This window comes from Buteo buteo, chromosome Z (assembly GCF_964188355.1).
Source record: "Buteo buteo chromosome Z, bButBut1.hap1.1, whole genome shotgun sequence".
Taxonomy (NCBI): Eukaryota; Metazoa; Chordata; class Aves; order Accipitriformes; family Accipitridae; genus Buteo; species Buteo buteo.
In genome coordinates, this window is record NC_134204.1 from 12,277,311 (window position 1) to 12,292,046 (window position 14,736).

Sequence of the window (14,736 nt, forward strand, 5' to 3'; positions counted from 1 at the left end):
GGGGGATTATGAGTGGCAGTTAGTGGTGCTACATGGAGCTGCTCCCCAAAGCAGGGCTCCCCTGAAGTCGGGAAGTGTATGGGTCCAGCCCTTAGGTCTGCATGGTAATAGATGGGCACTCAGGGGGCACAGCAGTCCTGTCTGCACTGGACCACCCTGTCCCACCACTTCCAGCATGTCCTCCTCTTCTCTACCAGCTGCTCACACCTATAGAGAAAGCACTGAGAGCCCAAAGGGGGCACGTTTTGGCAGGAAGAGACAAGCTGCCTTCCATTTCTGTGCAAGGTCATTGCCACCGACGCATTTTTTTCTTGCAGCCTTTTGTGCCTAAAGCTCCTGTGGCGTATCTGCAGAGCAGCTGTAGGGGACTTTCCATCTCCGGGGAGGCTTTTCGTTTTCTCTTCCATTTAGAATAAGGAGCAAAAGTCAGACCCTCCCCCTCCCTGTATGTTTCTGTGTATGAAAAATAAAAACGAAAAGGAAATGAACTCATTTCAGTGCAATCAGAGGCAAAGCTTTAAAATGAAACTACCTCACAACATGGGGTGCTGTCAGCCCTCTCATACCAACTGCGTTGTCAGTCTAGCGATGAGTCAAGTAGTCCCTCTGCCTTTACAGTCTGTGGCCACCCCGTCAGCTTTCACGAAGACACAATTTCAGCCTGCCCCACTTCTCAGCCAGCACAGCCTGCGTAGGGACCGTTCATATAGTGAGGTAGGGCATACAGCAGTTTTCACACTGCTACGATACAGCATGCAGATCCTGAAAGGGAAATGGTCCAGGCTGTCCCAGTGATGCTCTGGTGGCTGGAGACTGCCAGTACTCACCAGAGCACCCCAAAATGGATATATTTTGGCAGCGCGTGTGTGTGCATGTGTGGGGTAAGGACACAGCCTGCTCCCACACTCCTGCCAGCTCCTGAGGTCTGGGCTGCGATGATCTATCCACAATAGAGTTTCACGCTTTTGTGGCTTTTTTTCCTGAACAGATATTTTGAAATGAAACTCAAATCATATTCTCATTATTTGCTTGTTACAGCAAAGACATGGCCCCAAGATCCCCAAACACACTCGATTTCTTATTCATACAAATCACTGACAATTCAAATTGTATAGGAGATCCTATACTTTCTTATAATGTTGAACATACTGTCCTCCTTTTTCCAAATGTAGAGGTCTAATCTTTACAGTGAATAAAGCAGTTTTAAGCCCTAAAAATTCAAAGGAGAAGACTTCACAAGATACTGTTTCCCACCTTGGTTCAGTCCTGCTTTCTGTTATTAATTCTGTTGGCCTTTTGCCCTACGTTCAATCTGCTTGCTGAATTCAATCTTGCCCTAAGTTAAATCTGTTTTGTGGGATTTAGGGGGACTAAGTGATCCTTTATCAAACTGGAGATCGTTCGAACAAGGCACTTCAAAAACCCAGCACAGACAAAATATTATTCAGAACAGTCTGAAAATCTTCTAACCATGCAAAATGGCTCTGGTCCCAACTGAAGAACATTGGAAGAGCACAGGGGAGACAGTGCAGCACTGAGGACCAGCTTGGTGCCAGACTAGGAACCCCACATCACCATGCTGGTGTCCAGCAAATCTCCTTTGGATTCCTTAATTCTCTCATTAGACTTCAGTGATACACAGCAGGTCACTGATAAGGAGCCCTGCATGGGATACCAGATTACTGGCTAAACTGCAAGGCACCAGCATGCCAGGAAAGCACCAAGTGTCTCACACATGGGATTTCCCTTTTTTTTTTTTTTTTTTTTTTTTTTCAATCCCACACCTGCTGCATTGACTATATACAAAAATTATGACAAAGTGCAGAGGAGACATAGGAAACTAGGGAAGTAGGAGGTAGACAGAGCCTGAAAAAGATCTGGCAGACTAGCAAGCAGTGAAGAATTCCAGAAATGAAGCACATTCAAATTCTCAACAAAGATAGCAAGACAGAAAATAACCATAGTCACCATCCAAGGAAGGACTTCTGCAAAACCCAGCAGTGATGGTGCAGCTGTGCTAACAGTATGCTTGGCGTTTGCAAAGACACCTACGCACACAGAGGAGAGCTCTTCAGCAAATACTCCACCAGCCTGATAAACAGTGATCAACGCCAGTATTTACTTGACTAATACCTACTTCATCTGGATAGCATTTGCGAAGACTGTCCTTTATGAGGATATTGTTATCTTCACAGGCACTAAAACCCACTTAACAAACTACCTAGTCAATGTTGCCCTTTTTAGCTCTTAAGAAAGCTTTTTGGTGACTACCAATTGGCTGAATCAGGAATGACCTTACAAGGAGCCACCTGCAGTGTCTTTGCTTTCTGCTTTCACAGAAAATTCAGCTCACCAGATAACCTGCCCTGGCTAATTTAGAATTGACTGTATAACAATCTATGACAAGGAAAATTCAGTCAACTAAGTTTCCTCAAAGTTACTTCTTGATTAAAGAAAGAGCACACAGTTGATACAAACTTGCTTCCACTTCAGCTGTATCATGGAGGGCTTCTGCTATCTAGCCCCATCCTCAACCGAATGATATTGCTCTCAGTAGGAAAACTGCTTTGCCCACCCTGGCTTTGGTGGGCACCAGATCAGACACACCCGAGTCATCTTTCAGCAGCATTTTGGAAGTAATTAATTAATGCTGCCTCCTTGACACACAGGTGGTTGCAACCCCTCTGCCAGTGACAGAGCACTGTGATAGATGAACAAGTTCCCCTTTGGTAAGAAAATTACATGTTTAAGCTTTCAAGGGAAGCAGGTGGGAGAGAACAGCATTAGGGACAGTCTAAGAATTAGTGGTAGGGCCGTTCGGTAATATTTAAATAGCAGATCAGGCATGTGCAAGTGGTGGTTACATCTGAGCAGCAGGCAGTCAGGTCTGCTTAGTTTCTTCTCCTGTCTGGTGCTGGATCACACCAGCAACTCAAAGTCAAATTAGCTGGAGTATTTCACTTAACTGTTTAAATCTGCATTAACCTCTTCCCTTACCATAGCAGAGGTGTCGGCAGCACAGCAGCAGCCGCTGGAGGCTGAAGCTTTGCTGCAGAAGCTTTGCTGCAGAAGTTTTGCTGCAGTTACCACCAGAAAATTGCTAAATTGCTAACACAGAACAAAGCCCTTTCCTTGAAAGGTGAGGTTGAGATTAATGTTTAAGGCTTCAGGATTTATGAAGCTTTACTTGTAACAGTGAGAGAGATCACTGGACGAAAGGTGCCAGAGGAAAGCAAACAAGAGAGAGTGATACAAGAAATGGAAAAAAAAAAAAAAAGCGCGCCAAGGCCATCATCGCCCTTGCTTGGCGCGGCCACACCCTGCCGCACTTTCCCAAAATGACCTTTGGTTTGTGCTCCTGACAATAGAGCTGAGTTTCCTGCTCGGGTGCTGGGACCCGTGAGGATCAACAGGAACCGACGCTGTGGTCTGCAGAAACGGGAAAAGGGAGAGAGAGAAACAAACAGCTTCTCTGTGAACACAAGAGCTCTTAACACCAGACAGCCTTGGGAAAAGAAGAGGATGAACTCCCGTAACCAAGAGATTTATTTAAGATCTCACAGAGAGGCACAGAAACAGCTTGAAGCTGATTCAGCACAAATAACTGAGTTCAGAGAAAAAAGAGCTGGTTTCCTTTCGCTCCTACTCTTGATTTCGTTTTTGCAACATTCGATTTCCTTTCATCAAGCCTGCCCACTTGTGTTGCTCATACTGATAGTCCATCACATATTGGCTTTCAGTAACATGTTCCTGGTTAGACCACATCCCCCAGACATCAACAAAGCTTGGAGCATGTTATCTCAAGATGATTGTCTCTTCTCAGCTGTGTAATTGTGCTAACTTTAAATGGTGTTCAACAGGAATAAACTGGAAGGCTGCTCCAAGGGGTTTGTACTCCTTGGGCTACTGGTGCTTTGCTCCTCACTGAGGCTGTGCCCACCTGGGGACCCGTGGTCCTGCTCGGTGGGGCCACGGCAAGGAACCACTTTTGTGGCTGCTCCAGTAGAGCAGCTTCCCAGAGGCCTGTACTTCCCACAGCTACACCACTTTATTTAAGGGAACTAAAAGAAAAAAAGTCAGAGCTCGCGGGTGGCTTGAAACCACAATGGACTTTTTTTTGCTCTGTTGCTGTTGTGCAATCCTGTAACTGGCAGCGGCTCCACCATAACAGACTGTGATTTGTCACACACCAGTAAGGCTCTCACACACCAGTAAAACTCTGTGGGGAGGTAGGCCAGATCCAGAGCTGGTACAAGTCAGCTGCCCTCTAAACAGTGGGGCTTCCTGCCTTACACCACTGCACTCAGATACATGGCTCTGACCGCAGCGATGGGTGAGATGAGCACTTCAGATAGATACTCTGGCTCACAGGTGGGTCCATTAACCCATTTTGTACACTGCAGTCCCCCACCCTTCTTATTACCCCACCACTATTTTAAAATAAAGAAAATAAATTAATGCCTGTGACTCTGCTATCCCACTGGGTTTGTGCCCAGCAGCCCTGATAGGAAAGCATCTCCTATCCCACACATGCCCAAAAGAAGGGCCCATCTCTTTGTGTTGCTGCAGAGGTATACAGGGAGAAGTTGCCTTTAAAGATCATCCCCTTCTTGGGTGAGGAAGTGTTACTAAGCAGGACAGGATCAAGGTTCATTTGGTTTTGGCCTCACTGCAGGAACAGTCATTTAAATAATATGCCCAAGTATTAGATCTGTCTCCAAATTCACAAAGAAGAGCAAGCCCCAGGTCATCCCTGGCTCTGCCTAAATGAGCAAAATAAATGAGGAAAATAACATGCATGTGACCAGCAGGGCAAGGGATCAGTGTGTCCCTCTTCCCTATGGACTGAGTTCATGAGTGCTTTTGCTGCATTTGGGCCTGCTGAGCACTGCAGAGCACTGGGGGCATGCAGTGGTCTCGGTGAGCACCCTGCCCCCCTGTTGTGGCATCCTGGAGGGGCTGCCGTGATTCACGGAGCAGCCATCCAGGCTACAGCTGTGAGATGCAGCCCTGAGCATCACGTGCTGCAGACCACAGCATCTCCACCGTGAGGGATGACACGTCATGCAGCCTGACACACTCCCCGGCTGTTTACCTGCCTTCCCGCCATCTAAAACCCAACAAACCTGTTTTGAAGAAACAGTTTCTTATGTAACAGGAATGATACGGTCAAAGGGCAGCTCTCCCTGAATGGGGATGCGTTACAAACAGGGGTGTTCACAGCTGAAAAATGACCCTAAACACATCAAGTCAAGCAAATAAGCCTGTATGCCACACAGGTGTTATACCAAAAGATGAGAGATTAAGGCAGTGTCTTCTCAAACACAGCAGAAACTCCTCTGTGGCCAACCTCAACTGCTCTAACACCATGTCACAACCCAGCAGAGCACACTGCAGGATGCCACCAGAGCCAGCGCCTGCTGCAGCCCAGCCACCGCCTCAGGAACGGCCATGCAAAAGCCTCATCCAGCTCTACCCTTCATTTGGACATCTCGCCCTGAGACATGCCACATCTATGAGCCGGCACCACTGCCTCCCCCACACGCCAGCCCCGCCGCCTTCTGCCAAGGAGCAAAGGGGCTGAGGTTTCCTACACAGGGAGAGAAATTACGTGTGCCGTCGCTTCCAGCACTTATGCAGGGGAAAGGGTTTCTGAGCTGAGCTGGTGAACTTTTCCTTTTCCAATAGGCTTCAAAGTCATCAGCGTTTCCAGACACTTGACTTCAGAGTCATCCCGTAGAAAAGAGCTCCTCGACAGCCCCTTGTGGGTCTGTATTACACCCTGGTGTCTTTTCCTGCTTGAAGCTGTGTTTTGATGGGAGAGGTGGGCATTTACTGGCTTTCGGCCACAAATCCGTTCTTTGTTATGTCTAGCCCATCTGTGCTTTCTTTACATCAAGCTGTTTTCATTTCCCCTTAAAAACAAAAGTCCATCCTATGTGCCACCGCACCAAATATCAACTCTCCGAGAGGCAGGAGACAGAGGAGTGACTCACGGCTCACTGGCAGCTCTCCCAACACTGTGCTGCAACCAAAGTCACGAGGGCAACTTTAGAATTTCAGCTCTTGTTTCTTGCCTAATGTAAAAGGCACCATCTAAAATTACAGCGAGCGCAGGTAAGCACTCCGCGGCGCGTGTCAGCCGGCGACGTGCTGCACTGCCACGGGGACGATCCAGCAGTGGGAAGGAGGCCCTCAGTGGCAAATGGCACATGACGTGGGCCAGCTTGTTTCCCTATGGCTTGTTTGAGGTTAAGGTCACCATCACCTCGAAAGCAAAAATCCCAAGCGACAGGTGCTGCGTCAGGAGCATCTCCTGGTTAAGGACAAGCAGACCCATCCCTCCCTGTCTTCTTGCCCACCCCAGGCACACCCCATCCTTTGCTTCTGCCTGTCCAAGCGCATCCCCCCCCAAACCCCCCCAGCCTCTTCTTCCTCAGCACCAGCACAACCCCATCCACCTCTCCTGGACCACCACCACAAAAGCCCACCCCTCCACCTCTCCTCCCCCCTAAACGCGCTCCATCTCCCCCCCCCCCCCCCCAACCCCACCGTTACTTCTCACCGCCGCTGACCCAGGGACCCGCCCCCGGCCCCCCGCCCCCGCCCGGGGCGCGCTGCGGCAGGCCCCTGCCTGCCCCGGGGGGGGGGGGGGGGGGCGGGATTCCCGCGCGGTTTCCGAACGTCACGTCACGTCGCGGGGAAAGCCCCGCCGCCCCGCTGCTCTTAGGGCCGCGCTCCGCCCCGCCCTCCCGCACTCCGTTGCCGCCGCCGAGCCGGACCCGTGCCGTACCGGTGCCGTACCCGTACCGGTGCCGGACCCCCCCGCCGCGATGATGCCTGGCAGGACCCTGCGCAAAGCCGCGCCGCCCGCCGCTCCCGCAGGTACCGGAGGGTGAAGGGACCGGGGGGGTGGTGGTGGTGGTGGTGGGAGGCGGTGGGGGGGTTGTCACGGTTCTCCGGCCGGCCCGCTGCCCACCTCCCCTCCCCGACCCGGGTCCAGGAGCGGGGACCGCGGGCGGCAGGATGCGGCTGCGGCCGCCCGTGGGGACGCGGGGGTGGGTACAGGCGTGTGTGTGTGTTAATATTAAGGGAGGGTAAAAAAAAAAAAAAAAAAAAAAAAAAAAAAGCCCTGGGGCAAAAAATGCACGCTATGGTCAAGTTGTCCTTAAAATTCAGAGCGGGCGCGGGTGGGGAGGCGGCGGTGCGTGGGGCTGACGGCCGTGCGTGTGCCCTGCAGGGCGGGAGGTGGAGGCTCAGTGCGCCCTGCAGCTGCGCAGGATCGGCGACAAGTGGGACCTGCGGCAGAAGATCCTGAACCTCCTCACGAAGCTATTCTTCCCGGAGACGTGAGCTCCCCTCGGACGCGGTGCGCTGAAAAAGCAGGGAAAGACCTTGGCTTTGTGGATTTGGGACAAGAGACTTCACTGATGGTGGGAGATGGAGAAAGCTCTTTGCGTTGTGTTTTGCTGCCCGGAGCCGCTGAAGGATGGCTGTCGCAACACGGTTTCTTCGAAGAATGTTACGGCGATGTTGGCGTCTGAAAGCCAGGTGAAAAAAAACACAGGTAGCGACGGGCAGAGGCCCTCGCCATGCGATGGGGAGACTTGAGGCAAGATGGAACTTGCCCGTCAGCCTGGTCTGAGAAGACTTCCAGCAGCCCGGTTTCCCCAGTCGCCCTCTGGTCCTCCTGTTTCACCCAGGACCACCTTCAGGAAGAAGCCAAAAAAAAGTCAGTGTCTTGGAACACGGGGTTGTATCCCGCAAAGCAAAAGCCAGTTGCTCGGGTTCTGACTGTTTTTGTTTCCTGAAGCATGGATTCTGCTGGACAGGAATCTGGTGGTGGGATTATTTAATTTGTTAATTAAACCACTGTCTGTATTGAAAGGTTATTTGTTACAGGATGTTGCTTTGTGGACTAAAAATTACAATTCTATGTACTAACATGATACTGCATAGTTCTAGTCTATATTATATATATATGTATGTATTTGTGTATATATATATAATATATATAAAAAATATAAATACGTGCACCCCATGTGCATGAAATGAGTATTTCACAGAACTATTAATTGAATGCTACTTGTTAGGTTCAAAAATAGTATGAAAAAATGTTCAAAACTTGACATAAAAATACATTATATTAATTAGAAGAAAGCATAATGTTTCTGATAATAAAGGAAATACTTCATGCAACTGAGGGGAGCATACTTTAGTATAGCATTATATAAGACATATAAATATATATTACATAGATAGAGATATTGAGGTATGTGTGTTTGGTGGAAGGATTCTTTCAGCATTACAAAGAATTTCTTGAGAACGGTACAATACTGCTGTGCCTTTATAAGTAACAAAATAACTCTTCAATAGAATTAGACCTTAAAGTTGAATGTGAGTTGAATCTTAAGTTTTCTTGAGAATGTTATTTATTCAAAGAAAGCAACTACCTCTCTTTGAAGAAATAATATCAATAGAACTTAATGTTATGATCAGTACAGGAAAGTAGCCTTGGACTTCTGAATGTTTAATATACTCACAAGCAAAGGTTCTTCCCTTGTACTTTATTTCCATTTCATTTCACAGCAACCTCATTTCGGTTCCAGAATGATAAAGCCGCTGTAGCACATCCAGTGGATGGTGATGCATTATGCCTATCTCACTGAGGGGTTATTACCCTTGGCTGGCTTTGGATGAGCTGAATTAAGCATGCTGATTGCTGTCAAGGCAAACAGTAACTCTGCTAGTCAATTCCTGTCAGACATGATCCTAAACAGTATTTTTTCATGGGTGCAAGCTAGCAAGAAAATGGCTGAAGCTGATTATGTTTTGTAGCTACTTCTTAGGCCAATGGTCAGAATTCCTCCTCTTAACTAACCTTGTATGTAAGTACGTTTGCATTGTATAAGGCTGTATAATTCCACTTTCTGAACTCTGGGTCTGTTCAAATTAAATTTTTTGCTGCCTTGAATAGTGAATTCTTGTTTGTATTTACAATTAATTTTTTTGGTTAGCTCTTCTGAATCTGCATTTGCAAAATTGTCGTGAAATACTCTGGTCACTCTGTCACAACCAACTGTATATGGCTGTTACTTGTTGTCACTGATTTCACTAGGCAGAAGCTGGCTGACTTTGCCTGCTTCCCACATGGACGACTTTTAACCCCATCCCAGTGGCATTATTGGGAGCTTTGCCATTGGCTTGAGCCACATGCACGGTTCCTTCCTCTTCTAAGCCAGCTAATACCTTTTCAGTGAGAGCATAATGTTTCAAGAATAGCTGTTATTCATCTTAATACTGCAAAGTAACGCGTTTTGCTGATGTGTGCAGAGGTCAGTTTTTCAGGTATTAAAAAGTAAATGCAAAGAGTTTCTGTTTGGCTAAACACCAGCTCCCAGGCTAGTGCCACGTGCAACTCGGCAAAGCCGTTCATCAAAGGCAGACCCGACTTCAACAGGAGGGCTCTTGCTTTATGGCCCAGGCTTGGTGGAGTCTTGGAGTTCTCATCAAGGACACTAAACAATAATCATGCCTGTCTGGGACTCTCAGGAAAATTCAGCATTAGCATCTGCATTAGTAGCTGAAATGTATTTGAATAAAAGTGTTCTGCTCAATGTATGCTCCTTTGAATTGGAAGCTGGGTGTGGGCTTCATAGAGCCTGCCCGGTTCTTCAGGCTGTAGCACACATGAATGTTATGAAAAAAAAGCATCCACATAAATGCATTATCATGGGGATATCTGAGTTAAGTATTAGCACAGTGTTTTTCTGTCTAGATCTGCAAAGACTATTTGCTTCTTGTGAAATGTTTTTATGTTTCTCTGAGCATTGTCAAGAGTGCTAGCATTCACCAGGAGCTCAGGAAAAAGACCTAGATTCAAGCGATCAGTGCCAGTATATGAGCAAGTGCTTGCTGATGTCCTCCCTAGGATTTCTTTTATTACTTCTGCAAAGGATCTGCTATATGAATGTATTAACATGAGACTGTTTTTCTTAAGGCCTATTCTGGATACAGGCCACATGTTTTGCTGCGTGCCCCACATGTATGCCCCATGCATGTATATCTTGAATTCTTGCTGAGACAATAAATACGAAGTATTTGCAAGAAAAATGGGTCATTGTTATAACTCGGGGGGTGTGGGGGGGGTCAGATTCTGAATGCATGATCGTATGATACAAATTCCTTCCATACTTCCAAGTCAGCAGGCGCACACTAGGGCAACAGTGGAGTGCCGGTAGGTATGCATATGCTTTTACTTCTGTCTTTAAGGGGAACAAGACATAACCATATTATTGAACTTCAAAACGGGAAACTGAGACACCTATTCTAATATTTTCTAGTAACTACTGCCTGCAGAATAGTTGGGTGGTGTCAGGGGCTCCATTACCTCTACCAGAGGTGTTGCAGCTTTGTGGAGGAGAGTCCTTGGGGATCAGTGAAGGACAGACATCCAAGTTGAGGGCTTTGTCTCGAATGCAGGCAGAAGGGAATACAGCATTTTGCCAAGTTCAGATTTTGACTTTCTCCAAAGTTTGAAGCTGGAGTTTTGGAAAAGGGGGAAATAATACTGCTTACCACAAGGGAGTAACAAAGGGATAGTGCAGAGCTTATTCTTCCTCCCTAAAGCTGGGACCCAGATGTGTTTCTGGAGAAGTGAGCCTGAGATCCTCACCTGCTACACCATGCACATCAGCAGGCTCTCCCCTGGCTCAACACCCTGCTTCTCCCAGCTTCACGGGCAGGGAGCACCATGCCTGGGGCACCCGTTCCCAGTGCGAGGACAACTAAGAGCTTCGTGGCCAAAGGCTCTGGTTTCTAGTGAATGAAAAAAAACAAAGGGAAGCAATTCCCTGTCCTTTCCCAGGGAGCCACCAGCAGAGGCTTGAAAGAGCTTTTCTTCAGGGAGCATCAGTGAGGCTGTCCTGAGAAGGCCCATCGGCGTGGTGCCACATGCTACCGCAGGTGCTGCGCAGTGCATTTTTGCACAGCTTTACCAGCAAATTACACTCCTAAGACTCATCAGCCTTGTGAAAACACCCAGACACCCTCACCCGCTGCCTGCCGGAGCCTGGCCCCTCTCCAGCCAGGTCACTGCCACGATTCTTGTGACCTGCTCCTCCCTAAAAGGCAGGGGGAAAAAAAAGCCCATCACTGGGGCACGGCATTGCTGTCTGAAGGCACATGACTCACCCACCAGCACCTGGTATCAAAAAACAAAACCAAACCCACCTGCTGAAGCGAACTGCTGCAGTTGCTGCCCTGTAGTGCTCTCCATTTACCATGGCCCGTGGGCACCTGCCAGAGCAACAAGTGCAGCCCTGGATCACGTTCGCACTGTGCTCGCCCAGGTGAAAACCAGCCCGGTGCCCTCAGCCAGCTCATGCTCTCACACCTGAGAGTGGATGCACAAGTGGTATTTCCTAAACAAATTATTAAACAACAAACACTACCTTCCTCCTCCCCTCTTCCCCCATGGGATGTTTTTTTAAGTCATCTGAAAAACAATGTCTCGTATGCTGCTCATTTATTTTTAGCACACGCTGCTGGAAGGGATGAATTTTATCATTTTCCTCCAGTCAACACGAGATGGTGTGAGGGCATGACGTGCATCCATAGAGGTGCAAGGAGGCTGGACAGGAAGGGCTGGGGATATGATGTGTTGTCTTTCAGTCTGGCAGCATTTTCCATGAAGTAGGTGACTGTCTGATGGCGGGACTGCCAGTGAGCAATAGTCCCAAAAGCTGTTACAGCTGTAAACAAGGGTCTTTCTTTACCCAAGTGCGTCACTATATTGTCTGGATGATGGCGTAAGGAACTAGCCACGCCAAGGCTGCCCTCCCTTCTCATGCATGGTCTCTTTGCAATGCAAATCTCACCAGCCTGCAAGCCCTCTGAAACTGTGGAGGCAGGTGTCACTTCTTTAGCAACAGGAGATATCCCATGAAATGGCAGGGACCTCAGATAAAACTGTTTCAGCCATTTCATTTTACAGGGGCTTTGGCATCATCCCCTCCTATACAGGAAAGGACGCCAGGAGCACTACTTGGCTCAGCTGCACCAGCTCCTTCATTCCACTGCCACTGCTTGAAGGGCCATAGCACCTTCCCGCGGGAGACGATCCAGCTGCAAACATCAAAAGAAACCAGCTACCGTCAGCAACACTGAATAAGGCCAGTGAAGAGGCCTTGGAGCTTCTGTCAGGACACTGGCAGCCCTGTTACCACTGTGACACTGCTGCAGCGCCCACCTGGGGGGTCTCAGAGCAGACGATGGCCACGGGGATGGCACCCACCACTGGGCTTTTGTGCCTTTGGGGTTTTGCCTGCATTACTATGCTCTGACCAGGTCAAGGCACCTCCTTCCTCTACTCCAGGATCACAGCCACCTTTGCCACCTACTGCGTGGCAGTGATTAAGGGCAGATTACTGCTTGCACCTTCCCCTTTGTGCTTCCGAAAGGGATGTGACTGAGCTGTGACAAAGGCAGAAGGCCACATCCAGGTCCCTCCAGGATCAGCAATTAGGGAGGTAATTTTCGACGACAGCAGCTGGGCTTTCCCCAGCACCGCCATGGTGTCAGCAGCACATCAAGAAAATGGCTTTGCTAGGTAGGGAAAAATCCAAGCAACTACAGCTTCGGGTAACTTGTTTGCTCAGCACAACGGTATCAGATTTATTCAGCTGCACGGCAAGGTGAGGTCTGGTCCGGCATACGGGACTATCAATGGAAAGGCAAAAAGGTTCTGGTTTTAGCATTGGCTAACTTTAGAATACCCTGACTGTCAGGAAACATCCTTCTAGTCACAGCTTTACACACTGTGGGGTAGAAGGGCAACAATTTGTTTTGAGGAAGGACGTTTATTTGCATCAAATGTTCTTTCTTATGATCATTTAATGAGAGGGATTTTATATTTTTAAAAGGAAAAAAAGCTTTATTGCTATCATCATTAATTTGTGAAGTCTTTTAGCTGAGTCGAGTGCTTTGAGGAACACGACTACACAGAAAAAGCAAGACATGGCTGGCTTTTTCTGTAAAGGCAAAGTCCAAAATGGGGTTTTGCTAAGGGCTGGTGATGACAGTCTGGCTTCAGCCATACTTCTTGACAAAGAGAAATGACTCAATCTCCTTTACCAGAAGCAACAGGGACCAGCTCTAGATAATGCAGCATCACTTGCTTTCCATGTACTTACTGATACAGTGGTTCTGGACATAGGGTGGAGGTGCTGCAAGCGTGCTTCTATTACCCAATATTGCATAGGAAAGGAAAAAAAATAAAAATAAAAAAAGCACCAAACTGCTGCACCAGAGCTTTGAATCTCCCAGCCCAGGGCAAGGGGAAGGCAAAGGGCTGGCAGTGTGGAAGCAGCAGGGTGGACGTGCCCCCCGCAGCCATGGGTAGCTCTGGGGCTGAGCCTGTGTGGCCCTGGGCACTGGGAAGTGCAGCTCAGGGCCATGGTCCGGGGGAGGTTTTGCTTCCCCTTGTCATCGCACCCACATGCTGCCTCATGGCATCACCTCCCTGGGTGCGTGGGCATCGCGCCCGGTCACCGCATGCTCTGCTCCCGCCTGGCCACTGGCTCCAGGGAGCCCCCCCCCCAGGGAGTCTCCTTCACAGCACCCCTGTGCGGGGACAGAGACAGCGACCATTAGCCTTTGGTCAAATGTGATCAACTGTCAGTTTTGACAGATTCCAGCAAATACAGATGACGTTTTGGAGCCATAAACAGCTACACCAGAGACACATGGACCCTATTGCAAACACCAAAGTAGGTGTCTCTACTCACCTCATTTAGATCCAAGATCTGTATGTTAACGAAATGGGAATAAAAAAAGCTGTCCCCAAAACTGCAAACTTCTGCCTTTTGTGCCAAGTTCCCCATTTGCCAATGCCTCAAGGCCTTCAGAAATAGCCCAATCCCCAAAAGACAACTGACTTAGGTAACACTTAGATGTAATTTCCTACCACATTGTATGTCTTAGTGGATAAACCATTTATGAATTAAGTCTGCTGTGTCTTCTCTCGTGCGCTCCTCTTTACTTAGCCACTGTCTGAGGCAATTAAGATTTTAATTAAAGACGTTCAAGACTGATCTTACAAAAGCCAGGCTGCTCTGAGGCTTGAGACCTGTTGAGCCCCAGCTCATGCCATATGTTAGAAGAAAGTGGGAGAAGGACAGACAGGAGAACAGATACAGGGGAGTCACTGAAAGGGCTGGGCTGCCCCAGCACTGAGGACAGCAGGGCAGAGGGGAAAGCAGAGATCTTCATGGCTAAAAATGTCTTTTTGCTTTTCCCCATACAGCCCTGAGAGAGAAGCCAGGCTCTGGCCAGGGACAGATGTGCTGGAGCAAGCTCGAAGGGGGCTGCTGTGCTACCCCACACCTCCCCGTCCATCCCCTTCCCACGCTACTGGTTTTACGCCTGGCACGATCTCATCCGTGCAACAACACAGGCTCCACAGCGTCCCTCATCACAGCTGTTCACAAGGGAGAGGGATTTGGGGAGAAGGGGTCCCAACGCAGGCAGGGGACTGGGAGACCGCTAAGTTCCTCCTTTTCTCCTCCAGTCCAGGAAAGGGCCCGGGTATCCGGGTGCGGCCCTTCCCGCAGGGTGACTCAGCAGGAGCGCTGGTGTTTATCCCTCCTCACGTGAGTCTTGCTCACTTGCACCCTCATGGCGCAGCACCCGGAGAAGGAAACTGAAAGCACACACATTGGCTTTTGGGGCACAAGC

At 48.8% G+C, this 14,736-nt stretch overlaps 1 protein-coding gene across 1 annotated transcript; it reads left to right on the forward strand.

The window, feature by feature from the left end:
- Nucleotides 1–6,772: 6,772 nt before the first annotated feature.
- PMAIP1 (phorbol-12-myristate-13-acetate-induced protein 1) lies at nt 6,773–10,107 on the forward strand. Its single transcript, XM_075020692.1, has 2 exons — nt 6,773–6,885; nt 7,241–10,107. The coding sequence occupies exons 1-2, from the start codon at nt 6,834–6,836 to the stop codon at nt 7,351–7,353; spliced, it is 165 nt and encodes a 54-aa protein (XP_074876793.1). The 5' UTR covers nt 6,773–6,833; the 3' UTR covers nt 7,354–10,107.
- Nucleotides 10,108–14,736: the final 4,629 nt, after the last annotated feature.

What these genes read in the sequence shown, in the direction of transcription:
- PMAIP1 (XM_075020692.1), top strand. Translation starts at nt 6,834, where the DNA reads ATGATGCCTGGCAGGACCCTGCGCAAAGCCGCGCCGCCCGCCGCTCCC. An exon ending in GCCGCCCGCCGCTCCCGCAG is followed by an intron (nt 6,886 to 7,240) that starts GTACCGGAGGGT and finishes TGTGCCCTGCAG; the next exon opens with GGCGGGAGGTGGAGGCTCAG.